At 37.7% G+C, this 27,274-nt stretch overlaps 1 protein-coding gene across 1 annotated transcript in view; it reads left to right on the top strand.

The window, feature by feature from the left end:
* LOC145795954 (uncharacterized) overlaps positions 1 to 26,654 on the top strand; it is a 29,500-nt gene extending 2,846 nt beyond the window's left edge. Inside the window, exons 3-6 of the mRNA XM_082880906.1 lie at positions 18,640 to 18,771; positions 24,772 to 24,938; positions 25,679 to 25,969; positions 26,427 to 26,654. Of these exons, the coding sequence (XP_082737032.1) occupies positions 18,640 to 18,771; positions 24,772 to 24,938; positions 25,679 to 25,969; positions 26,427 to 26,654 (818 nt within the window). The remainder of the gene's footprint in view (positions 1 to 18,639; positions 18,772 to 24,771; positions 24,939 to 25,678; positions 25,970 to 26,426) is intronic.
* Positions 26,655 to 27,274: the final 620 nt, after the last annotated feature.

Raw genomic sequence — 27,274 nt, 5'->3', positions numbered from 1 at the left:
TTGCTATGCATCTGGGCAATAACAAAATGTATCGGGATTTGAAACAAAGATATTGGTGGCCTAAAGTGAAGAAAGAAATTGCAGAGTATGTGTCCAAATGTCTTCAATGTCAGCTGGTTAAAGTTGAACATCAGAAACCGGGCGGTCTACTTCAACCTCTCCCTATTCCTAAATGGAACTGGGAGCATGTGACTATGGATTTTGTTGTTGGTCTACCTCAGACTCGTCGAGGTATGGATTCTATTTGGGTTGTAGTTGATAGATTGACTAAATCTGCACATTTTCTACTTGTTAGAACTACATTTGATGCTTATAAACTGGCTACTATATATGTTGATGAGATTGTTCGTTTACACGGTGTTCTGGTATCTATTGTCTCGGATAGAGATCCAAAATTTGTGTCTAGATTGTGGAAAAGTTTGCAAAGGGCTATGGGGACAAAATTGAGATTTAGTGCCGCATTCCACCCACAGACAGATGGACAATCAGAATGAACCATACAGACCTTAGAAGACATGCTTAAAATGTGTGCTTTAGATTTTCAAGGGAGTTGGGAAGACTATTTGCTACTAGCAGAGTTTGCATACAATAACAGCTTCCACTCCAGCATCGGTATGGCACCATACGAGGCTTTGTATGGTAGAAGGTGCAGATCACCAATTTGTTGGACAGAAGTCGGGGATAAAGCTCTTCTTGGGCCCGAAATTGTGCAAGACACTTCTGAGAAAGTCCGAATTATTCAGCAAAGGCTCAAGACAGCACAGAGTCAACAAAAGAATTATGCGGATGTTCGAAGAAGACCTCTTGAATATGAGGTCGGTTATCATGTGTTTATTCGTGTGACGCCGATGAAGGGCCAAGTAGGATTTCGAAAGAAAGGCAAATTGTCGCCCCGTTACACTAGGCCGTTTCAAATTCTGGAAAAACTTGGTCCAGTTACTTATAGAGTTGTTTTGCCATCGGAATTCGAGCAAATCCATAATGTGTTTCATGTGTCGATGTTGAGGGGTTATCTCCGAGATCCATTTCTTGTGATTGATTATCACCGGATAGCTCTTGATGAAAATATGGAATACGCAGAATGGCCGGAACGAATCATTGACCGACAAGTGAAACAGTTGAGAGGCAAGTCCATCCCGATGGTGAAAGTGGAATGGAAAGAACAATATGGGATGGATGCTACATGGGAAAAAGAAGACGAAATGTGACTACGCTATCCACATTTGTTTCCTGATGGAGGTAAAATAAATTTGGAGGACCAAACTTCCTGAAAGGGGGAAGACTGTGATAACCCTGGTCCGTATTATGCTAATTAATCTTAATTATGATTGTGATTAGGCGTTTGATATGATTTTGAGTGCCATTTATATGAATATATGTGGTTTTGAATTTCTATCTGTTCACTGTAGGAAAACCTGTTTGATTATCTGCATCAGAATTTAAATTGAAGGCCTTATCGGCCACAAAACCCGAAATTGACCACGCCATTATGATTGGCATAAATTTTAGACCCTGTGGTGAAAAACAATTAGAAACTGATTTGGATCAAAACAATTAGATTTAGAATGATTAATTAAGCTCTATTATTTAACTCTAATCAATTTGATTAAGGGTGGGACTATAAAAGGGACATTATACACCCACCTTCCTTTAGTTTTGAGCACAAGATCAGATTTTATACTCTAGAGAGAGAGGGAGAGGTCGACTCTAGAGAGAGAGAGAGAGGGAGAGAGAGAGAGAGAGAGAGAGAGAATTGTGTGTTTTGCTCAAAGTTGTGAAATTGGAAGGCTAGACTTAAGATTTAACTACAATTGTGGAAATTGAAGCCCTTAGGTTAGTAAATTCATGGATTTCAGTTTGTAACTTTGTGAATTCAAAGTTGAGTGGTGATCAAGAACATGAATTAAATTGATTATGATGAAATTGAGTTGGTTTTGATGAATTGGAGGTCAATGCACACATGCATGTAAGAAATTGCCATGAATTTGTATGTTGGAGCTTGAAATACATGATCCATGTTGAATTTTGATTGAAGTTCATGTTTTTGGTCACCTCTACATCATGTGAATTGAGAATGGGAGCTGTATCTCACATGCATGTACAATTCACAAGAGTATGAGTTTTGGATACATGAAATTGTTATGTTGGAAATAAGTTTGGTGTGATTTGAGGCATGCATGTAATTAATTCATGAGATTTGAGCTTCATAATAGGATAAATTTGGTGTTGTATCATGTTAGTAAATGTGTATGTGAAGTTCGAGTCATAATATGCAAGATACATGGGTTTGAATGCAACTTGAGCTTCAAGCAGTTTGCTGGAATTTCCAGAATCCAGCATGTCCGCTCGAGCGGGGTAATGGCCGCTTGAGCGTGAAATGCTGGTTCCCAGCACTTTTGCAGACATGGATGTCCGCTCGAGCGGGGATATTCATGCTCGAGCTGGGAGCCATGTAGTGTGACATTCAGCTCGAGCGTCCGAATTCATGCTCGAGCGTAGAAGTGAGGCAACCAATTTTTTTTGCAGACCATGAGGGTCCGCTCGAGCATCGAAACCCACGCTCAAACCGGGGCCCCTGTTTTAGAAAATTTGTAAAGATGTTCTGTGTTTCATTTTTCGTTCTCTTTCACTTCTAGGTACTCTTAGGCATGCATTGAGCGTTATGAATGAACTAAACGATTAAGAAAAAAAAGCCTAAGAGGGATGTATGAATTAAGAACAAATTGAATCAATTGTGGCCCATATGTGTTATGTAATGTGTAGGGTTGAGCTCCAGGGAAAATCCACCGGCAGAACACTGTGAGCAATATTTTAGTAAAGATATTTGAAGGATGTTATTTGTCCAAATGCTTATTTCCATATTAGGCTTATAAGCTTGTTAAATTGAATTGTGGACAAATATTTGTTATGCCATATGGTTGGGCCAAAGGCCGTTTGACATGAATGATTGGGCCAAAGGCCATTGGACACCGTTTGACATGACTGATTGGGCCAAAGGCCGTTGGACACCGTTTGATATGAATGATGGGGCCAAAGGCCGTTTGACATGGACGATTGGGCCAAAGGCCATTGGACGTCAATAATTTGGGCTTGAGGCCGTCTGTTAAGGATATAGTGGACCAGAGGCCGTTTGATATGTTCAGGCTTGAATCGCATAATGTATTAAATAATGCACGAAATAGAATACTAAATGGGCCCAAGGCCGTTTGATATATGTGAATCTCATTCATGTACCTTCTTTGTTTGATATTATTCACTAGGCTTTCGCTCACACTCATTCATGTGTATGTAGGTGAACCAATTGATGTCTAAACCCAGCCTCGGTGAAATATGTGAGAAACAGTTAAGGTTTTGAAGAGTCAGCCCAAACGTCTCACGCACGAGACTTGTCTTTGCCTCTTTTGTTCTTTTGATATAGTTTTGTAATATCGGCGAAAACATTGGATTACTTTTGTGTATAAACTTTAGGTTTGACTGACTTAGACTTGAATGATCCTGTATGTACAGAACTTTGTGTTATTATCCCTTTGATGTGGGTTATTAACAGGTATATATATGGATTGTTATGATGTGCCATATAAACACAGCTTTATGGAGAAAAGTTTTAAATTTGCTTCCGTTTGGCCCCTTTACTCAGATGAGATATGTCTTGTTTGGTTTGAAGCCGTAGGTAATCCCCTGATTTCTGGCTGGTTATGTCCTAACCCATAGCGGCGGGTTCGGGTCATGACAGAGTGGTATTAGAGCACGAGTTAATAACTCACACACTTGTCCAAAAAAGCAATAAGCATCCAGAAAAGATCTATGATGCATTCATGTGATAAGTAGGAATTTGTAAAGATTGAGACTGTGTTTAAATGCTTTGAAATAAATGATTATGTGCTATATGTTTGTGATTTACTTGTATTGCGAATTATGTGAATATGTATGCTCTTTAGTATATGCATACTTGTGAAACTTTTGTATATAGAACAATGCAAGTCTAATCAAATGGTGAGAACAAGAGGTGATGAAATAGAGGTGTCCTCTACTGCCAGAATGGATATGATGGAAAGATTGATTCAGGAAATTGCAGAAACACTGAGGCAACAACAGCAGTGGCAACAACCATATCCTCCGCCTCCTTCTCCAGTACCACCTATGCAAGATAATCAGAATGATGACCGAATAATAGCCCTCACCAAAGAGTTTAAGAAAATGAAACCACCACAGTTTCATGGGGGATTAGATCCATTAAAGGCCGAGGCATGGGTTCTCGGCATTGAAAAGCTGTTTGAAGTGTTTCCTTGTTCAGAGACACAGAAATTACTTTTAGCCGCCTTTATGTTAGAAGATGAAGCAAGAAGATGGTGGATGTTAATGCGTGAGAATCATAAAGACATTAGTTGGGTTAGATTCCTGGAAGTTTTCTACAATAAGTACTTCCCCCAGTGTGTTCGTGACAGGAAAGTATCGGAGTTCATGGAACTGAAACAAGACAATATGACAGTAGCCGAGTATGAGGCCAAATTCACTGAATTGGCCAGGTTTGCACCACATGTGATCGATACCGACTATAAGAAAGCAAGGCATTTTGAAGGTGGGCTTCGAAGTGACATTTTAGAAAGGGTGAATCTCCTCAAGTTGGAAACCTATATTGGGGTGCTAGACCGGGCCATAATATCAGAAGCTAACATAGCTAGACAGGCCAAATCGACAACTGACTGGAAAGGTAATAAAAGACAGGGCTTCTTCTCGAAGAAGAAATTTTCAAAGAAGCAAAATACAGGCTCCTCAAGTACTTCTAACTCTTCTCAAGATACCTCTCCACTGTGCAATATTTGTAGCAAAAAGCACCGTGGAGTTTGTTATCGCGTGTCAGGGGCTTGTTTTAAATGTGGTAAAATGGGGCTTATGGCCCGAGATTACAATCAAAATAGTGGAAAGTTAGCAGCTAGCTCGACAGCGTCAATCCCAAAACCAGGGAATACTATGAGATCTACTACTACCGAAGATGCCGTGAGGCGAGGACGAGTTTTTGCGCTTGTTCCGGGTGATACACGGAATGCTGACGCTGTTGTCTCAGATACTATTCCTATATGCAATCAGGATGCTTTTGTGTTTATTGACTCTGGATCAACGCATTATTTCGTAACTTGTGCATTTGCATCTAGACTGAGTAGACCTCTAGAACCATTACCATATCGCTATGTATGTGTGCTCCGTTCGGGGAATCTATGTTGTGTGGATCTGTATATCGATTTTGTCACATGCGTATTGGGAATGCTATTCTGTATGTAGACTTATTGCCCTTGAACTTTAGACATTTCGATGTAATTCTCGGCATGGATTGGTTAACTAAATATTGTGCCACCATTGATTGTGTAACAAAACGGGTTGTGTTTAAACCATCGGAACAGGAAGAAATTGTGTTTGTGGGTAACGGGGTAGTGCCTCCACCTTACTTAATATCTACAATGAAAGCATGTAAATTGATCAGGAAGGGGTGCCAGGGTTACCTGTGTTGTGTGTTATCTAAACAAATTGTGACTGATGAATTGAGTAGCAACCCTATTGTTAGTGAATAACCAGATCTGTTTCCAAGTGAATTACCAGGAGAATTGGTGGACAGGGAGATAGAGTTTACTATTAAAATTGTGCCAGGCACTCAGCCTATTTCTAAAACTCCCTACAGAATGGCTACTACTGAAATGAAAGAATTAAAGGAACAATTGCAAGATTTACTAGATAAAGGGTTTATTCGACCTAGAACTTCACCATGGGTGCATCGGTATTATTTGTGAAGAAGAATGATGGAACCTTGCGCTTGTGTATTGACTACTGAGAACTGAATAAGGTAATAGTAAAGAATAAATATCCCTTACCTCATATAGATGACATGTTTGACCAGTTGTAAGGATCACAAGTGTTTTCCAAAATTGATTTGAGATTCGGGTATCACCAGCTGAAAGTGAAAGCAGAAGATGTTGAGAAAACTGCGTTTCGGACAAGGTATGGCCATTATGAATTTCTTGTTATGCCATTTGGGGTGACTAATGCTCCTGCAACATTTATGGGCCTAATGAATTGGATATTTAAGACCTACCTTGATGATTTTGTTGTGGTCTTTATTGATGATATCTTGATATATTCAAAGAATAGACTTGAACATGAACATCATTTGAGAACTGTCTTGCAAACACTTAGAGAAAAGAAATTATTTGCCAAACTAAAGAATGTGAGTTTTGGTTAGATGAAGTTATTTTCTTAGGGCATGTTATCAACAAAGAGGGGATTTCAGTGGACCCACAGAAAATAGAGACAATTGTGGATTGGCCTACGCCGGCAAATGTAACAGAAGTCCGCAGTTTCTTGGGCTTAGTTGGGTACTACCGGAGGTTTGTGAAAGATTTTTCGAAAATAGTTGTGCCTCTTACCCAACTGACAGGCAAAGGGCAACCGTTTGAATGGAATGACGAAAGAGAATCTACCTTTCATGAACTGAAAATGAGACTGACCACTGCACCAGTGTTGACATTGCCCAAAGGCACGGAAAACTTTGTAATTTTCAGTGATGCATCTTATAAAGGTTTGGGTTGTGTATTAATGCAGAATGGAAGGGTAATGGCTTATGCCTCCCGGTAATTGAGACCACATGAGAAAAACTACCCAACACATGATTTAGAATTGGCCGCAGTTGTATTTGCTCTAAAAATCTAGCGGCATTATTTGTATGGGGCAAAGTGTGAAGTCTACATAGATCACAAAAGTCTGAAATACTTCTTTACACAGAAAGAGTTAAATATGCGATAGAGAAGATGGGTCGAATTGATAAAAGACTATGACCTTGAGATCCAGTATCACCCTGGGAAAGCCAATATAGTTGTTGATGCCTTGAGACAAGTCAGTGTTTGCTATGCATCTGGGCAATAACAAAATGTATCGGGATTTGAAACAAAGCTATTGGTGGCCTAAAATAAAGAAAGAAATTGCAGAGTATGTGTCCAAATGTCTTCAATGTCAGCTGGTTAAAGCTAAACATCAGAAACCGGGTGGTCTACTTCAACCTCTCCCTATTCCTGAATGGAAGTGGGAGCATGTGACTATGGATTTTGTTGTTAGTCTACCTCGGACTCGTCGGGGTATGGATTCTATTTGGGTTGCAGTTGATAGACTGACTAAATCTGCACATTTTCTACTTGTTAGAACTACATTTGATGCTTATAAACTGGCTACTATATATGTTGATGAGATTGTTCGTTTACACGGTGTTCCGGTATCTATATTCTCGGATAGAGATCCAAAACTTGTGTCTAGATTGTGAAAAAGTTTGCAAAGGGCTATGGGGACAAAATTGAGGTTTAGTACTGCATTCCACCCACAGACAGACGGACAATCAGAATGAACCATACAGACCTTAGAAGACATGCTCAAAATGTGTGCTTTCGATTTTGAAGGGAGTTGGGAAGACTATTTGCCACTAGCGGAGTTTGCACACAATAACAGCTTCCACTCCAGCATCGGTATGGCACCATACGAGGCTTTGAATGGTAGAAGGTGTAGATCACCAATTTGTTGGACAGAAGTCGGGGATAGAGCTCTTCTTGGGCCCGAAATTGTGCAAGACACTTCTGAGAAAGTCCGAATTATTCAGCAAAGGCTCAAGACAGCACAGAGTCGACAAAAGAATTATGCGGATGTTCGAAGAAGACCTCTTGAATATGAGGTCGGTGATCATGTGTTTATTCGTGTGACGCCGATGAAGGGCCAAGTAGGATTTCGAAAGAAAGGTAAATTGGTTCCCCGTTACATTGGGCCCTTTCAGATTCTGGAAAAACTTGGTCCAGTTACTTATAGAGTTGTTTTGCCATCGGGATTCGAGCAAATCCATAATGTGTTTCATGTGTCGATGTTGAGGGGTTATCTCCGAGATCCATTTCTTGTGATTGATTATCACCGAATAGCTCTTGATAAAAATATGGAATACGCAGAATGGCCGGAACGAATCATTGACCGGCAAGTGAAACAGTTGAGAAGCAAGTCCATCCCGATGGTGAAAGTGGAATGGAAAGAACAATATGGGACGGATGCTACATGGGAAAAAGAAGACGAAATGTGACTACGCTATCCAAATTTGTTTCCTGATGGAGGTAAAATAAGTTTAGAGGACCAAACTTCCTGAAAGGGGGAAGACTGTGATAACCCTGGTCCGTATTATGCTAATTAATCTTAATTATGATTATGATTATGTGTTTGATATGATTTTGAGTGCCATTTATATGAATATATGTGGTTTTGAATTTCTATCTGTTCACTGTAGGAAAACCTGCTTGATTATCTGCTTCAGAATTTAATTTGAAGGCCTTACTGGCCACAAAACCCGAAATTGACCACGCCATTGTGATTGACATAATTTTTAGACCCTGTGGTGAAAAGCAATTAGAAACTGATTTGGATCAAAACAATTAGATTCAGAATGATTAATTAAGCTCTATTATTTAACTCTAATCAATTTGATTAAGAGAGGGACTATAAAATGGGCATTATACACCCACATTCCTTTAGTTTTGAGCTCAAGATCAGATTTTATACTCTAGAGAGAGGGAGAGGCTGACTCTAGAGAGAGAGGGAGAATTTTTTGTTTTGCTCAAAGTTGTGAAATTGGAAGGCTCGACTCAAGATTTAACTACAATTGTGGAAATTGAAGCCCTTAGGTGAGTAAATTCATGGATTTTAGTTTGTAACTTTGTGAATTCAAAGTTGAGTGGTGATCAAGAACATGAATTGAATTGATTATGATGAAATTGAGTTGGTTTTGATGAATTGGAAGTCAATGCACACATGCATGTAAGAAATTGCCATGAATTTGTATGTTGGAGCTTAAAATACATGATCCATGTTGAATTTTGATTGAAGTTCATGCTTTTGGTCATCTCTACATCATGTGAATTGAGAATGGGAGCTGTATCTCACATGCATGTACAATTCACAAGAGTATGAGTTTTGGATACATGAAATTGTTATGTTGGAAATAAGTTTGGTGTGATTTGAGGCATGCATGTAATTAATTCATGAGATTTGAGCTTCACAATGGGATGAATTTGGTGTTGTATCATGTTAGTAAATGTGTATGTGAAGTTCGAGTCATAATATACAAGATACATGGGTTTGAATTCAAGTTGAGCTTCAAGCAGTTTGCTGGAATTTCCAGAATCCGGCCTGTCCGCTCAAGCGGGGTAATGGCCGCTCGAGCGTGAAGTGCTGGTTCCCTGCACTTTTGCAGACATGGATGTCCGCTCGAGTGGGGATATTCACGCTCGAGTGGGGAGCCATGTAGTGTGACATTCAGCTCGAGCGTCCGAATTCACGCCCGAGCGTAGACGTGAGGTAACCAGCATTTTTGCAGACCATGAGGGTCCGCTCGAGTGTCGGAACCCACGCTCGAGCGGGGACCCCTGTTTCAAAAAATTTGTAAATGTGTTATGTGTTTCATTTTCCGTTCTGTTTCACTTCTAAGTACTCTTAGGCATGCATTGAGCATTATGAATGAATTAAAAGATTAAGAAAGAAGCCTAAGAGAGATGTATGAATTAAGAACGGATTAAATCAATTGTGACCCATGTGTGTTATGTAATGCGTAGGGTCAAGCTGCAGGGAAAATCCACCGGTAGAACACTGTGAGTAATATCTTAGTAAAGATATTTGAAGTATGTTATTTGTCCAAATGCTTATTTCCATATTAGTCTTATAAGCTTGTTAAATTGAATTGTGGACAAATATTTGTTATGCCATATGGTTGGGCCAAAGGCCGTTGGATACAATTGACTAGGCCAAAGGCCGTTTGACATGAATGATTGGGCCAAAGGCCGTCGGACACCGTTTGGCATGAATGATTGGGCCAAAGGCCATTGGACACCGTTTGATACGAATGATTGGGCCAAAGGCCGTCGGACACCATTTGACATTAATGATTGGGCCAAAGGCCGTTGGACACCGTTTGATATCAACGCTGGGGCCAAAGGCTATTTGACATAGACGATTGGGCCAAAGGCCGTTGGACATTAATGATTTGGGCTTGAGGCCGTCTGTTAAGGATGTAGTGGGCTAGAGGCCGTTTGATATGTTCGGGCTTGAATCGCCTAATGTATTAAATAATGCACGAAATAGTATACTAAATGGGCCCAAGGCCGTTTGATAAATGTGAATCTCATTTGTGTACCTTCTTTATTTGATATTATTCACTGGGCTTTCGCTCACGCTCATTGATGTGTATGTAGGTGAACCAAGGGATGTCCAAACCCAGCCTCGGTGAAATATGTGAGAAACAGTTAAGGTTTTGAAGAGTCAGCCTAAACGTCTCATGCACGAGACTTGTCTTCGCCTCTTTTGTTCTTTTGATATAGTTTTGTTATATCGGTGAAAACATTGGATTACTTTTGTATATAAACTTTGGGTTTGACTGACTTAGGCTTGAATGATCCTGTATGTACAGAACTTTGTGTTATTATCCCTTTGATGTGAGTTATTAACAGGTATATATATGGTGTAATGCCCTCAAAATAAACCCATAATATCATACATTCAAGATATAGGAAAGAGATATTATATTACAATCATCAGAGTGTTCTTAAAAAATGTATTATATATTGACAATAAAAGTAATCGCCCTATGGGCTTACAACTTCCCAAGACAACGCTTGGTTGCAAAAAGAGAGTGTAAACTCTATACAAAGAAAGCCCTTGGCTTGATATACATGTAATACAACAAAAGGTGGTCTAATAGCCTCAAGCCTTCCAAGCTACGTCCTTGGAGGTGGCATAACACCTGTACCTGAAAATGATGTCCCATATAGGGTGAGCCAACGCCCAGTAGAGATATGTTAAACATAGTATGAACAGTAACCAAAACGTTAGCAATTGATAAACGTTTAACTCTTACACAACAACTTATAACACATTACAATCCCATGACTAATATGTCCATGTTCTATTCTAGTTTCCATTTCTTATCAAATTCTCAATTCATAACTATGACTCATAACTTGGTCAATCAATTTAAACGAGATCACATCTCATATCAACAGTATTTCTATTTCAGGCGAGATAATAACTCATTTTAAACATTTCATACCTCATAATAGATATACATTTTAGTACTGTATCAATCTCAGACAAAAACATTTCCATACTTCACAAATGATACACATTTTAGTACTGTATCAATCTTAGACAAAAACACTTCCATACTTCACAAATGATACACATTTTAGTGTTGGATCAATATCAAACAAAAACACTTCTATACTTCACAAACGATACACATTTTAGTGCTGTATCAATATCAAACAAAAATCCGGTTTAGAGGTCCATCCCCCATCTTCCAATAAACCGTGGAGTACATCCCTCATCTCCTCCCACACAAAACAATGTATATAAGCGATTATCATGTACAAATTCGATCAATCAATACAAAATTTTGATGTATTATACCAACCGCCATATTCAATAGCATACTCAACTGATTAGTTTTAGTTTGCCTAATCACCATGCATTGTCTACAACCCTCAAGACTACCCTCCACCGGTAGCCCAAAACAATTATTTCTAAGCAGGTAATAATTGTTATAACAGATAAATTGTCATTATTTTTAAAACTGAATGATTAATGTAATCCAACTCCACCGTTCCATCTCATAATGAGCAAATTTCATTATATTCAACACAATTTCATATTTCCATATCTTCCAAAATTTATTATATAAATTAATTTATCAAAAATTAGGGCTTTTCTCCCCCCTTTTTCAATATTGACCCAAAGGCTCAAATATTACTAACAACATCAACAATCTCTATTTTAGACCCAAAACATGTATGGATGAGTCAAATAAACAAAACCCCTCTTTTCAAAATAGCACATCTCAAAACCCTAACTTTCCAAATCAAACCATTTAAACAAAAGCCCAACATCTAGGTTAAAGCTCATAAAGATGAGTAGGAATCCCTACCTCGAAGTGAAGAACTCAAACGGAGATGATGACCAAAGACCAACGTGCTCCAAATCCCAAGTTTCTTAGATTAAAACGAAGCCCTCAACCCACTCTATCTTTTTAATCAAGGACTAAGGTTAGATACTCACCCTAGGTAGATCAATTCTTAGAGAGAAGACAAGTTTAGAGAGAGAGAGAGAGTTGGCTCTAGGGTTTCAAAAGAAAAGATGATGAAAAAATGATGTTTAACCCGTTGCTGCCTACAGATATATAACAGGCTATTAGGATCTTATAGTTACACCAAAAATAATGACCATTAAACAAGAAAATGGTTACACCAAAATAATGACCATTAACCAAGTTCATGAATTCTATTTAACCTCTATTTATGACCAAGAGGTTACCAAAGTAATGAAACCCCATAAATAAATATAAGATATTAAGGATTGGTCGCTATAATGGACCACTAATAAGGATAGTAACTGAACCACTAATAAGGATATTAAATGAACCACTAATAAGGATATTAGATGAACCATTATGAAAATTTAATGGACACTAACCCTTGGTTTCCAAACACAACCAACCTGTTTTAAACCTACCCAACACGACCCAAGACTCATATACAAAGAGTAAAGGATGGAAACGGGAAAAAGACAACAACACATCCACGGAACCGAGTCTGAAATACAATTAAACAATGAAGGGAAAATCGGGATCGCTATATATGGGCTGTTATGATGTGCCATGTAAGCACAGCTCTATGGACAAAAGTTTTAAATTTGCTTCCGTTTGGCCCCTTTACTCTGTTGAGATATCTCTTAATTGGTTTGAGGCCATAGGTAATCCCTTGATTACTGGCCGGTTATGTCCTTAACCCAAAGGGGCGGGTTCGGGTTATGACAAAGTAATTCTTTACCCTAAAAGAACTAAATATGTGACAGAGATGATGGCTCGAATTGATCAAGGATTATAACCTGCAAATTTATTATCATCCGGGTAAAGATAATATCGTAGTTGATTCCTTAAGCAGAAGAAATACGGGAACCTTGACATGTCTACTTGCTGATCGAAAAGAACTTTTGGAAGATCTAGACAGACTTGAGATAGAAGTTGTGTATCATAGGTAAGATAGTATCTTGGCCGCAATGTCCGCACAACCCGCTATCATTTAAAAGATCAAACAGAAATAGAGAGAAAACCAATTTCTTAAGAAAATGTATGATGAGTTTGAAACTAAGCCTAGACTAGGATTCACTATTGAAGAACAAGTAATGAAATTTCAAGGAAGACTTTATGTTCCTAATGATGCATAATTAAAAAGAAGAATTTTAGAAGAGGCTCACAAGTCAATATTTGCTATGCATTCGGGGAATACCAAAATGTATCAAGACTTGAAACAAGTATACTGGTGGCCAAACATGAAGAAGGAAATTTCAGTCAACAAGTTAAAGCTAAACAACAAAAATTGGTAGGGCTACTTCAGTCATTTCTTATTCCAGAATGGAAGTGGGAACATATAACTATGGACTTCATTATCGGTCTACCTAGAAGAGCTAGAGGTATAAATTCTATTTGGATTATTGTTGATAGATTGACGAAATCTGCTCACTTTCTTACAATAAAAACTCCATTTAATGCTTACAGACTTGCCACTATTTATATTGATGAGATCGTTCGATTACATAGGATTCCAGTATATATTGTGTTAGATAGGGTTCCAAAATTTGTTTCTAGATTCTGGCAAAGTTTGCAACAGGCAATGGGCACATATTTGAGATTCAGCACTGCCTTTCATCCACAAACTGATGAGCAAACTGAGAGAACTATCCAAACATTAGAAAATATGCTTCATATGTGTGTCTTAGAATTTCAAGGTAGCTAGGAAACTTACCTACCATTGGCTAAGTTTGTTTATAACAATAGTTTCCATTCAAGTATCGGCATGGCACCATATGAGGCGTTGTTTGGAAAGAAGTGTAAGTCTCCAGTTTGTCGGACAGAAGTTGGTGATAGAGCTTTGTATCGGTCTGAACTTGTGCAAGACACAACCGAGAAGATAAAAATCATCCAACAGAGGCTCAACAGTGCCCAAAGCCGGCAGAAAAGCTATGCTGACCAAAGAATGAGGAATTTGAAATATGAAGTGGGAGATCATGTATTTATCAGAGTAACACTAATGAAAGGGAAAACAAGGTTTGGCACAAAAGAAAAATTGACTCCATGCTACATCAGGACAATTCATATTCTAGAAAGGCATTGCCCTGTTGCTAATCGTATTGCTTTACTGTCAAGAATGAAGGAGATGCACAACATATTTCACATATAAATGCTTTGCAGATATCTTAGAGATCCATTCCATGTCATAGATTACCACCGAATATGATGACATGATCTATGAAGAAAAACCAATTCAGATTATTGATCGACAAGTCAAACAGTTGAGGAATAAATAGGTTTCTATGGGGAAAGTTGAATGGAAAGAACACTACGGAAAGGAAGAGATGAGACAACACAACCTAGAGTTGTTTCTGAATTGAGGTAACTGAAAGTTTCAAGGACCAAACTTCCTAAGGGGGGGAGACTGTGCCAATCCTAACCTCTATATTATTCTTATATATATTATTTCATTGAGAAAATTTGCAAGATTATGTACTTAATTGATGCTTATTTGTCTATTGTGAATTATCTATTAGAATACCAACATAGACATTGACTAGTTCAATAGGGTAATTGAAATATTTAGAACTATATGGAACATTTAATTAAAATTTGATTCAGATCAAAATAATTAGAATAAATTAATTAGACTTGTTTGGAATTATGCTTAATTGATTAGCCTTAATCTCATTTAATTAACTTGGCACTATTCCACCTATATATATGTTATATGAGCCTAATTAACTCATTCTACATCAATTCCTTGAGCTGAAAATTACTGATAGAGAGTCAACACTTGTAGAGAGAGAAGATGAATTCAAGGGAAATAAAGAGAGTTTGAAGGGATTAAGCTAATTTAAGGCCAAATTTAAGCTCTAGGTATGATCCTTAACCATAATTCATGATGGCAATCCATGTTGGAAGATGAATTCACGTAGTATAGAATCATTTTTCATGAATTTGAAAGAAAAGAGTAAGAATCACCATGAATATAGTGAGTTTGAGTAAATTAAGTACATGCATGCATAATTATCCATCTATGAACATAGTTTTCTATAAATTCATCTATTCATGGGACTTACACATGTTATTTCTTAAGGTTCTTCATGATTTCGCACTTAACATTTCATATGATCATGTTTTGTAAAGAAAAGAGTTAAATTTGACACATGCATGGCAAGAATATTGAATTTGGAGTTTTGTTTTGAGGAATTGAAAAAGTATTTGAGATCATGATTGCATACTTTTCAGGAATCCAAGTTTTATGAAAAGTTTCTAAGCTATTCAGTCCAACCATGCAAGCTTTGAGCATGTAAGGTGTGTTTTTGAAATTCAAACTCAGTTCTGGAAAACCAAGAATTCATCCAGTTCACTCGAGCGAACTTCGCATGCATCTAGCATTTTTTCAAACCTTGGCAGTTGGCTCGAGCAATAGAGTGTGCGCTTGAGTGAACTCAAATTTGTTCAGCACTTGGCTCGACTGACCATCGAGCGCACATTTCTAGTATCTAGTACTTTTGCAATCAAGCCACACCGCTCAAGCGACCAAAGGTGCGCTCGAGCGAAAACCTTGTTTTCAGCAAATTTTGACAAACACTCTTAGGAGCATAATTCCATCGTCAAGCCCCTTTGGGCATTCGTACGCATCATTTAGACACCCTTAGTCATGGAATAAACTAGAAACACATGTAAGAGTGTCAATTAAGATACACCATTTGTTACGAACGTGTGTTTCAATGTGTATCTGTGTTATGTGTTTTGTGTAAGTGGTTAACCGAGGTCTAACATCAGAACCAGGCTGCTGTGAGTAGTATCTTTGTAAAGATTTGTTGTTAAAGTGTATTTTAATTTACCATAAGAATATTATTTTGAAATGCTATTTCTATAAGATTCAATGATTGTCTCTTTTGAAATGTAGTTGTGGCATCCTTAGTGTAGCCCTTGCCTAGGGGTAACAATACCGTGGCCCTTTCTATAAGACCCTCACATTGGGGTAACAATACCATGGCCCTTTGCTATAAGGTTCTCGCTCGAGGGAAACAATACCATGGCCCCCTTTGTTATATGTGCACAGAGATCTCTAATGTTCACCCAAGTGGTCCCTTTGCTTGACCTATATGGTCGTTTCATTAAACCCATGTGGTCCATTCGCTATGCCTTTGGGCCATTTGTTGCATTATTAGATAGACCACATATGATTTCGATTTATGAACTTTGACACAACAAGTATTCAATTATGATTTGCTCCAGAACCCATATGATATGATTTTCTTTTACAATAGACATATTCCATTTAACCTCTTTATACTGGTATTACTCACTGGGCTTTGGCTCACCCCATTTCCCTATATATATATATACAGGTGACCACATAGAGCATCAAATTTAAAGCAACCTCAAAAGTCCACCCCTCTATCAAGCCGCTTTGAAGTGCCTTTGTAATGGGGTGATCTTGGACTCATGTGGAACCAAGTTATGTTAACCCTACTTCTTTGTTTCCTTTTGTTTTGGAACTTGTTATGTAAGGATATTTTGTATAACTGTTTAAGATGTTTGAAGTAACTATGTGCTCGTATCTATGAGAAAGGTTGAAGTTTTAATTACTTATGGATTTTTATTTATGTACCAGTCGATGAACATGGTTGTATTTTAATATTGTTTCTGTAGTGCCGCGTAATTATTTTCGATTATCAATTTTGTCTTTGAGGCCGGAGGAAATCTTGGATTACTGGCCGGTCACGGCCTAAACCTCTAGGCACGGGTTTGGTCTTGACAGTTTTGGTATCAGGGCACGAGTTATACCTTACTCACTGTCTATTGAGCAATAAGGTGTCTTGAAATAACTTGAGGATTGCATTCATATGCATTTGAATATCAAAAATAGGTAACTTTTGAAAATGTGCATATGTCTATGTGTGCATACCATGTATTTGTTATAATACAAGTTTCATATAGATAATGGTGAGAACAAGGGGGGAAGAATTTGAGGAGTCCACCTCCAACTGACTTGACCAGATGGAAAGAATAATCCACGATATGGATGAAAGCCAAAGGCAGCAACAATAACCACCACCCCACCTCCGGTGCTCGTACCACCAGTACAGGATCACCAAACAGATGGCCGAACCATTACCCTCACCGGAGAATTCGAAAAGATAAAGCTGCCCTTGTTTCATCGGGAAATTGATCCGTTAAAGGCTGAGGCTTAGGTGTTAGGAATTGAAAAATTATTTGAAGTGTTTTCGTGCACAGAGACACAAAAAGTCCTGTTGGCTACCTTTACTTAGAAGATGAGGCGATGAGATGGTGGGTGTTTGTACGAGATACTAAGAGGGAAATTAGTTGGACTTAGTTCTTAGAGATTTTCTACTAGAAATACTTTCCGCAATGTGTTCGGGATTGAAAAGTAACAGAGTTTGAATAATTAAAGCAAGTGAATAAGTCAGTGGCAAAGTATGAAGCCCAATTTACTGAACTAGCATGGTTTGTGCCGCATATCGTTGATATAGACTACAAAAAGGCCATAAAATTTGAAGGCGGTCTCTGTGATGTAATCCTTGACAAAATTAATGTGTTGAAACTACCAAAATATGTTGATGTTTTAGACAGGGCTCTCATGTCAGAGGCAAACCTAGTTGCTCATAATCGGAATTTTGAATGGAGGAGTAAAAGGCATAATTTGAATGTGAACAAAGGGGCAACCTCAGCAACGGCTAAGAAAGCAAAGTCGGGAAATTCAAGTATTTCAAGTCAGAGTGGTAATTCAACACCGGTTTGTCGAGATTGTGGAAGAACGAACAGAGGTGTATGTTATCAGACAACGGGAGCTTGTTTTCTATGTAGGAAGACGGGACACATAGCGAGGGAATGTCCACAACCATGATAACGTGATAACCGCGGTGCTACAAGCTCAACTAGGTCAACATCGAATGTAAAGGCCAATGTAACACTGTCTACTACAAAGGATAATCATAGGCAAGGAAGGGTTTTTGCTCTTGTTCCGGGGGACACCCAAAATGCAAAAGTTGTAGTCTCAGGTACACTCTCTAATTGTAGACAATATGCGTATGTATTGATCGATTCAGGATCTACCCATTCTTTTGTTTCTATACAATTGGCTCCTAGATTAAATAGACCTTCGGAAACGTTTAGATATTTATTATGTGTCCCATCACCATTAGAAGGATCTATCCTACGTTCATCCGTTTACCCTGTATGTGAAATTTTACTTGAGAATGCGACATTGTATGTTGATTTTTTACCCTTAGACATGATTCACTTTGACATTATTTTGGGTATGGACTAACTCTCTAAATATTATGTGACTATGGACTATGCTTCTAAATGTGTAATATTCCAACCTTCAAGACAAAGCGAATTTTACTTTGAGGGGAGAGGTGTAGTTCCCCCACCATACTTAATTTCTACAATGAAAGCATGTAAACTGATTAACAAGGGGGGCCAGGGGTATTTGTATAGTATACTGAATGTTTAAACTTCAAATGCTGCTCTAGATGATATACCAGGTGTGAAAGATTTTTCTAATGTGTTTCCGGAAGAGTTGACTAGGAAATTGGTGGATAGAGAAATTGAATTTGTAATTGATGTGATATCGGGTACTCAACCTATATCCAAAACTCCATACCGTATGTCAACTGCTCAGAATGAAAAAATTGAAAGTTTAGTTATAGGAATTGCTTGATAAGGGGTTCATCCGTCCAAGCACAACACCGCGGGGTGCACCTATGTTGTTTGTGAAGAAGAAGGACAGAACACTCCGCTTATGTATTGATTACCGAGTACTCAACAAGGTAACTATTAAAAATAAATATCATTTGCCTCAAATTAATGATTTGTTTGATCTGTTACATGGGGCTCAGGTATTTCTGAAGATTGATTTGAGATCGGGATACCACCAATTGAAAGTTTTGGCTGAGGACATAGAGAAAACTACTTTCTGGACTAGGTATGGACACTATGAATTTTTTACAGTTATCAATGCACCCACAGCCTTTATGGATCTAATGAATTGAATCTTTATACCATTTTTGGATGAATTTGTTATGGTTTTTATTGTTGACATTCTGATTTATTCAAAAAGTAATGAAGAACATGAACAACACCATAGAATTATCCTTCAAACACTGAAGGAGAAACAACTATTTGGGAAATTTAAGAAATGTGAATTTTGGCCGAATGAAGTAACATTTATGGGGCATGTCATTAATAGAGAGGGGATATCAGTTGATCCATAGAAATTGAGGCAATTGTTAATTGGCCTACTCCAACAAATGTAATAGAAATTTATAGCTTTATGGGTTGGGTAGGTTACTATCGGAGATTTGTCAAATAATTTTCTAAGATTGTTGTACCATTGACACAATTGACCGGAAAAGAAGAACCACTCGTTTGGACGGATTGGATGGAATCTACATTCCAAGAATTGAAGACAAGATTGACTACAGCTCCAATCCTTACCTTATCGTCAGGTACTGAAGACTTCGTAATTTTTAGTGATGCATCTTATAGAGATTTGCGTTGTATGTAAATGCTGAATCGCAAAGTAATTGCTTACCCATCCCAACAGCCAAAACCGCATGAAAAGAATTACTTGACACATGATTTAGAACTTGCTGTCGTTGTATTCGCATTGAAATTCTGGCCCCAATACTTATATGGGCCTAAATGTGAAGTGCATACAGACCACAAAAGCTTGAAGTATTTCTTTACTTAGAGGGAACTAAATATACGACAGAGACATGGCTCGAATTGACCAACGATTATGACCTGCAAATTTATTATCATCTGGGTAAAGCTAATACAGTAGTTGATGCCTTGAGCAAAAGGAATATGAGAACCTTGGCATGTCTGCTTACTAACCGAAAGAAACTTCTACAAGATCTAAACAGACTTGAGATAGAAGTTCTGTACCATAGGCAAGACAGTATCTTTGTTGCAATGTTCGCACAACCAGCTATCATTGAAGAGATCAAACAGAAACAGAGAGAAGACCAATTTCTTAAGCAAATGTATAATGAATTTAAAACTAAGCCTAGACTGGAATTCACTATTGAAGAACAAGTAATGATATTTCAAGGAAGACTTTATGTTCCTAATGATACAGAATTGAAAAGAAGAATTTTATAAGGGGCTCACAAGTCAATATTTGCTATGCATCCGGGGAATACCATTTGTATCAAGACTTCAAAACAAGTATGCTGGTGGCCAAACATGAAGAAGGAAATCACCGACTACAATTCTAAATGACTTCAATGTCAACAAGTAAAAGTTGAACACCAGAAACTGGCACAGTTACTTCAATCACTTCCTATTCTAGAATGGAAGTGGTAATATATAACTATGGACTACATTGTCAGTCTACCTCGAAGAGCTAGAGGTATGAATGCTATTTGGGTTATTGTTGATAGATTGACGAAATTTGCTCACTTTCTTGCTGTGAAAATTTCATTTAATGCTTATAGACTTGCCACCACTCATATTGATGAGATCGTTCGATTATATGGGGTTCTAGTATCTATTGTGTCAGATAGGGATCCTAAATTTGTTTCTAGATTTTGGCAAAGTTTAGAACAGGCAATGGGCACAGAATCGAGATTCAGTACTACCTTTTATCCACAAATTGGTGGGTGAACCAATAGAACTATCCAAACATTAGAAGATATGCTTTGTATGTGTGTCTTAGAGTTTCAAGGTAGCTGGGAAACTTACCTACCATTGGCTAAAATTGCTCATAACAACAGTCTCCATTCGAGTATCGGCGTGGCACCACATGAGGCGTTGTACGGAAGGAAGTGTAGGTCTCCAGTTTGCTGGACAAAAGTTGGTGATAAAGTTTTGTATAGGTCAGAACTTGGGCAAGAAACAATCGAAAAGATAAAAATCATCAAACATAGGCTCAAGAGTACCCAGAGCTGGCAGAAAAGCTATGCTGACCAAAGAATGAGAATTTGAAATATGAAGTGGGAGATCATGTGTTTATGAGAGTAACACCAATGAAAGGGCAAACAAGGTTTGGCACAAAAGAAAAATTGACTCCACGCTACATTAGGCCATTTCATATTCTATAAAGGCATTACCCTGTTGCTTATCGTATTGCTTTACCGTCGGGAATAGAACATGTGCACTTTGTATTTCACATATCAATGCTCCACAGATATCTTAGAGATCCCTTCCATGTCATAGATTACGCTAAATAGCACTTGCTGATGACATGATCTATGAAGAAAAGCCAATTCAGATTATTGATTCACAAGCCAAATAGTTGAGGAGTAAATTGATTTCTATGGTGAAATTTGAATGGAAAGAACACTACGGAAAAGAAGTTACATAGGAAAATGAGGATGAAATGAGAAAATGCAACCCAAAGTTGTTTCCGAATGGAGGTAACTCAAGTTTAGATGACCAAACTTCCTAGGGGGGAGACTGTGATGACCCCGACCTCCGTATTATTCTTATATATATTATTTAATTGAGCAAATTTGCATGATTGTGCGCTTAATTAATTCTTATTTGTCTATTTGTGAATTATCTATTAGAATACCAGCTTATAAATTGACCAGTTCAATAGGCTAATTGAAATATTCAAAACCATATGGCAAATTTAAATAAAATTTGATTCAGATCAAAATAATTAGAATAAATTAATTAGACCAGTTTAGAATTAAGCTCAATTGATTAGCCTTAATCTCATTTAATTAGCTTAGCACTAATCCACCTATCTGTATGTTATATGAGCCTCATTAACTCATTCTACATCAATTCCTAGCTAAAAATTAGAGAGAGAGAGAGAGAGAGAGAAGAGGAATTTAAGGGAATTGAAAAGAGTTTGAACGAATTAGGCTAATTTAAGGCCCAATTCAACCTCTAGGTATAATCCTTCACCATAATTCATGAAGGTAATCCATATAGGAAGATGAATTCACTTAGTATAGAATCATTTTGGATGAATTTGAAAGAAAAGAGTAAGAATCACCATGAATATAGTGAGTTTGAGGAAATTAAGTACATGCATGCATAATTTTCCTTCTATGAACATAGTTTTTTATAAATTCATACATGCATGGAACTTGCACATGTTATTTCTTAAGGTTCTTCATGATTTCATACTTAACATTTCATATGATCATGTTTTGTAAAGAAAAGTGTGGAATTTGACACATGCATGGCAAGAATATTGAATTTGGAGTTTTGTTTTGAGGAATTGAAAAAGTATTTGAGATCATGGTTGCATAATTTTCAAGAATCCATGTTTTATGAAGAGTTTCTAAACTTTTGAGTCTAGTTATGCAAGCTTTGAACATGTAAGGTGTGTTTTTGAACATCAAACTCAGTTATGGAAAACCAAGAATTCGTCCAGTTTGCTCGAGCGAAGGATTTGTAGCTCAAGTGAACTTTGCATGCATCCAGTATTTTTGCAGACCTTGATAGTTGGCTTGAGCGACTGAGTTTGTGCTCGAGCGAACTCAACTTTGTTCAACACTTAGCTCGAGTGACCATCGAGCGCACATTTCTAGCATCCAGTACTTTTGTAGTCAAGCCACACTGCTCGAGCAACCAAAGTTGCACTCGGGTAAAGACCCTATTTTCAGGAAATTTTAAATAACACTCTTAGGAGCATACTTGTATCCTTATGCCCTTTTAGGCGTTCTTAAGCATCATTTACACATCCTTAGTCATGGAATAAACTAGAAACACACATAAGAGAATCAATTAAGATACGCCATTTGTTTTGAACATGTGTTTCAATATATATCTGTGTTATGTGTTTCGTGTAGGTAGTCAACCGAGGCCTAACATCAGTACCAGCCCACTGTGAGTAGTATCTTTGTAAAGATATGTTGTTAAAGTGTATTTCAATTAACCGCAAGAATGTTATTTTGAAATGCTATGTCTATAAGAATGCATGATTGTCTCTTTTGAAATGTAGTTGTGGCATCCTTAGTGTAGCCCTCCCCTGGGGGTAACAATACCATAGCCCTTTGCTATAAGACCCTCGCATGGGGGTAACAATACCATGGCCCTTTGCTATAAATCCCTCGCCCCGGGGAAACAGTATTGTTGCCCTTTGTTATATGTGCACAGTGATCTCTGATGTTGACCCAAGTGGTTCCTTTGTTCGACCTATATGGTCCCTTTATCAAACCCATATGGTCTCTTTGCTATGCCTTCAGGCCCTTTGTTGCACTATTAGATGTACCACATATGATTATGATTTTTGAACTTTGAAACGACAAGTATTCAGTTATGATTTGCTTCGAAACCCATGTGACATGATTTTGGATTACAATAGACATCATTCATTTAACCTCTTTATATTGGTATTACTTACTGGGCTTTAGCTCACCCCCTTCCCCTATATATATGTAGGTGAGCACATGAAGCGTCATGTTTAAAGCAACCTCGAAAGTCCACCCCTCTATCAAGCCGCTTTGAAATGCCTCTATAATTGGCTGATCTTGGACTCATGTGGAGCCAAGTTGTGTCAACCCTGCTGCTTAGTTTTCTTTTGTTTTAGAACTTGTTAGGTAAGGATATTTTGTATAAATGTTTAAGATGTTTGAAATAACTATGTGTTCGTACTTATGAGGAAGGTTGAAGTTTTAATTACTTATGGATTCTTATGTATGCACCGCTCGATGGACATGGTTGTATTTTAATATTGCTTCCATAGGCCCTGTTATTATTTTCAATTATTTGTTGTCTTTGTAGCCAGGGGTAATTTGGGATTACTGGCCGGTTACGGCCTAAACCTCTAGGGGCGGGTTCAGGTCGTGATAGTTTTGCTATCAGAGCACGAGTTATACCTCACTCACTGTTAATTGAGCAATAAGGTGTTTAGAAAAGACTTAAGGACTGCATTCATATGCATTTGAATATCAAAATTAGATAAATTTTGAAAATGTGTTTATGTATATGTGTGCATACCATGTATTTGTTATAGTACAAGTTTCATAGGGATAATGGTGAGAACAAGAGGGGATGAATTAGAGGAGTCTATCTCTAACCGACTTGACCGGATAGAAAGAATGATCTACGATATGGCTGAAACCTTAAGGCAACAATAGCAACAGCAACCACCACCCCCACCTCCGATGCCCATACCACCGATACAGGATCACGAAACAGATGGTCAAACCATTGCCCTCACTAGAGAATTCAAAAAGATGAAGCCGCCCTTGTTTCATGGAGGAATTGATCTGTTAAAGGCTGAGACTTGGGTGTAGGAAATTCAAAAATTATTTAAAGTGTTTCCATGCACAGAGACGCAAAAAGTCCTGTTGGTGGACTTTACTGTAGAAGATGAAGCGAGGAGATAGTGGATGTTGGTTCGAGATACTAACAGGGAAATTAGTTTGACTCGATTCTTAGATATTTTTTACGAGAAATACTTTCTGTAATGTGTCCGAGATAAAAACGTAACAGAGTTTGAATAGTTAAAGCTAGGGAATAAGTTAGTGGCCAAGTATGAGGACAAGTATGAAGCCCAGTTTACTGAACTAGCACGGTTCGCGCCATGCATGGTCAATATAGTCTACAAAAAGGCCAAAAACTTTAAGGAGGTCTCCACGATGCAATTCTTGACGGTATTAATATGTTGGAACTACCCAAATATTTTTATGTTTTAGATGAGGCTCTCATGTCAGAGGCAAACCTAGTTGCTCGTAATCGAAATTTTAAATGGAGGGATAAAAGGAAGAATTTGAATGTGAACAAAGGGGCAACCTTAGCAACGGTTAAGAAAGCAAAGTCGAGAAATTCAAGTAGTTCAAGTCAGAGTGGAAATTTAGCACCTGTTTGTCCATATTGTGGAAGAAAACACTAAGGTGTGTGTTATCAGACTACGGGAGCTTGTTTCTGTGCGGGAACATGGGACATATAGCAAGGGAATGTCCACAACCATTACAACGAGATAACCGGAGTGCTACAAGCTCAACTAGGTCATCACCGAATGTAAGGGCCAATGCAACACTGTCTAGTACAAGGGATAATCAAAGACAAGGAAAGTTTTTTGCTCTTGTTCCGGGGGCACACAAAATGTAGAAACTATAGTCTCAGGTACACTCTCTATTTGTGGACAGTATGCGTATGTGTTGATTGATTCAGGGTCTACTCATTCTTTTTTTTCTATGCAATTTGCTCCTAGATTGAATAGACCTTTGGAAACTTTGAGATATTTCTTATGTGTGTCATCACCATCAGAAGGATCTATCCTACGTTCATTCGTTTACCCTGTATGTGAAATTTTACTTGAGAATGTGACATTATATACTGATTTATTACCCTTAGACATGGCTCACTTTGACATTATTTTGGGTATGGACTGTCTCTCTAAATATTATGCAACTATAGACTATGCTTCTAAACGTGTAATATTCCAACCTTTGGGACAAAATGAATTTTACTTTGAGGAAAGAGGTGAAGTTCCCCCATCATACTTAATTTTTGCAATGAAAGCATGTAAACTCATTAACAAGGGGTGTCAGTGGTATTTGTGTTGTATACTAAATGTTCAAAATTCGAATGTTGTTCTAGATAATAGTTGTGAAAGCTTTTTCTGATGTGTTTTCGAAAGAGTTGCCTGGGAAATTGTTTGATAGAGAAGTTGAATTTGTAATTGATGTGATACCAGGTACTCAACCTATATCCAAAACTCCATACTGTATGTCAACTGCTCAAATGAAAGAATTGAAAGTTCAGTTACAGGAATTGCTTGATAAGGGGTTCTTCTGGCCGAGCACATCACCGTGGGGTGAACTTATGTTGTTTGTGAAGAAGAATGATGGAACACTCCGCTTATGTATTGTTTACCGAGAACTCAATAAGGTAACTATTAAAAATAAATATCCTTTGCCTTAGATTGATGGTTTGTTTGATTAGTTACTAGGGGCTTAGGTATTTTCAAAGATTGATTCGAGATCGGGATACCACCCGTTGAAAGTAAGGCCGAAGCCAAAGAGAAAACTATTTTCCAGACCAAGTATAAACACTATGGATTTTTAGTCATGCCTTTTGGAGTTACCAATGCACCTGTAACATTCTGATTTATTCAAAGAGTAAGGAAGAACATGAACAGCACCTTAAAATTATCCTTCAAACACTCAAGGAGAAACAACTGTTTGGAAAATTCAAGAAATGTGAATTTTGGAGATATGAAGTAACATTTCTAGGGCATGTTATTAATAGGGAGGGGAAAATGTTGATCCAGAAAAAATTTAGGCAATTGTTAATTAGCCTCCTTCTAATAATGTAACAGAAATTCGTAGTTTTATGAGTTTGGTAGGTTACTACCAGAGATTTTATCAGAGACTTTTCTAAGATTGTTGTACTACTGACACAATTGACCAAAAAGGGAGAACCATTAGTGCAGACAAATCAGAGGGAATCTGCATTCCAAGAATTGAAGTCGAGATTGACTACAGCTCCAATCCTTACCTTATCGTCGGGTACTGAAGGCTTTGTAATTTTTAGTAATGCATCTTATAGAGATTTGGGTTGTATTTTAGTGTAGAATGGCTAGGTAATTGCTTACGCGTCCCGACAACTAAAACCACATGAAAAGAATTGCATGACGTATGATTTGGAACTTGCCGTTGTTGTACACGCATTGAAAATCAGGCACCATTACTTATATGGGGCTAATGTGAAACTAGAGTAATTTATCTACAAACTCACGTAAGGCCAGGTACTTAGGGCTGATAAAAGTATTTTTTCCATAATTATTTTCCAACTAGTTCAAATTTGAAATTCTGGAAATTTGTGTTAATATGCTCTTAATTGGTTTGGAACTCTTATGTGCTACGTTTCTTGAATGTTTAAGTCTTGATATGTAAACTACAATAAATAATGAATTTGTTTTACCATGCACAAATTACTTTATGTTTAGTTTGGATTTGTAATTATCTTGACCATGCTTTGCTATAACCCAGAACATAATGCACTTAATAAAGTGAAAATCAAATGGGATAGTAAAGGGTTGTGATCATTGTAGTAAATTTTATGAGATAATGAACAATGGATTCAAGAGTATAATATAGTGGAATGTGTTCCATTTTTTGAGGTCTTGCGCAAGTGTGTTCTCGAACCCTAACATGGCATGAGAGGTATTCTGGCTGCTTAACAGAATTGGGA

The sequence above is a fragment of the Camellia sinensis genome, chromosome 7 (genome assembly GCF_055761805.1).
Source record: "Camellia sinensis isolate YWXY chromosome 7, ASM5576180v1, whole genome shotgun sequence".
Classification (NCBI taxonomy): Eukaryota; Viridiplantae; Streptophyta; class Magnoliopsida; order Ericales; family Theaceae; genus Camellia; species Camellia sinensis.
The sequence above is the reverse complement of the archived record's forward strand: the minus strand, read 5'-3'. Positions and strand labels throughout refer to the sequence as shown.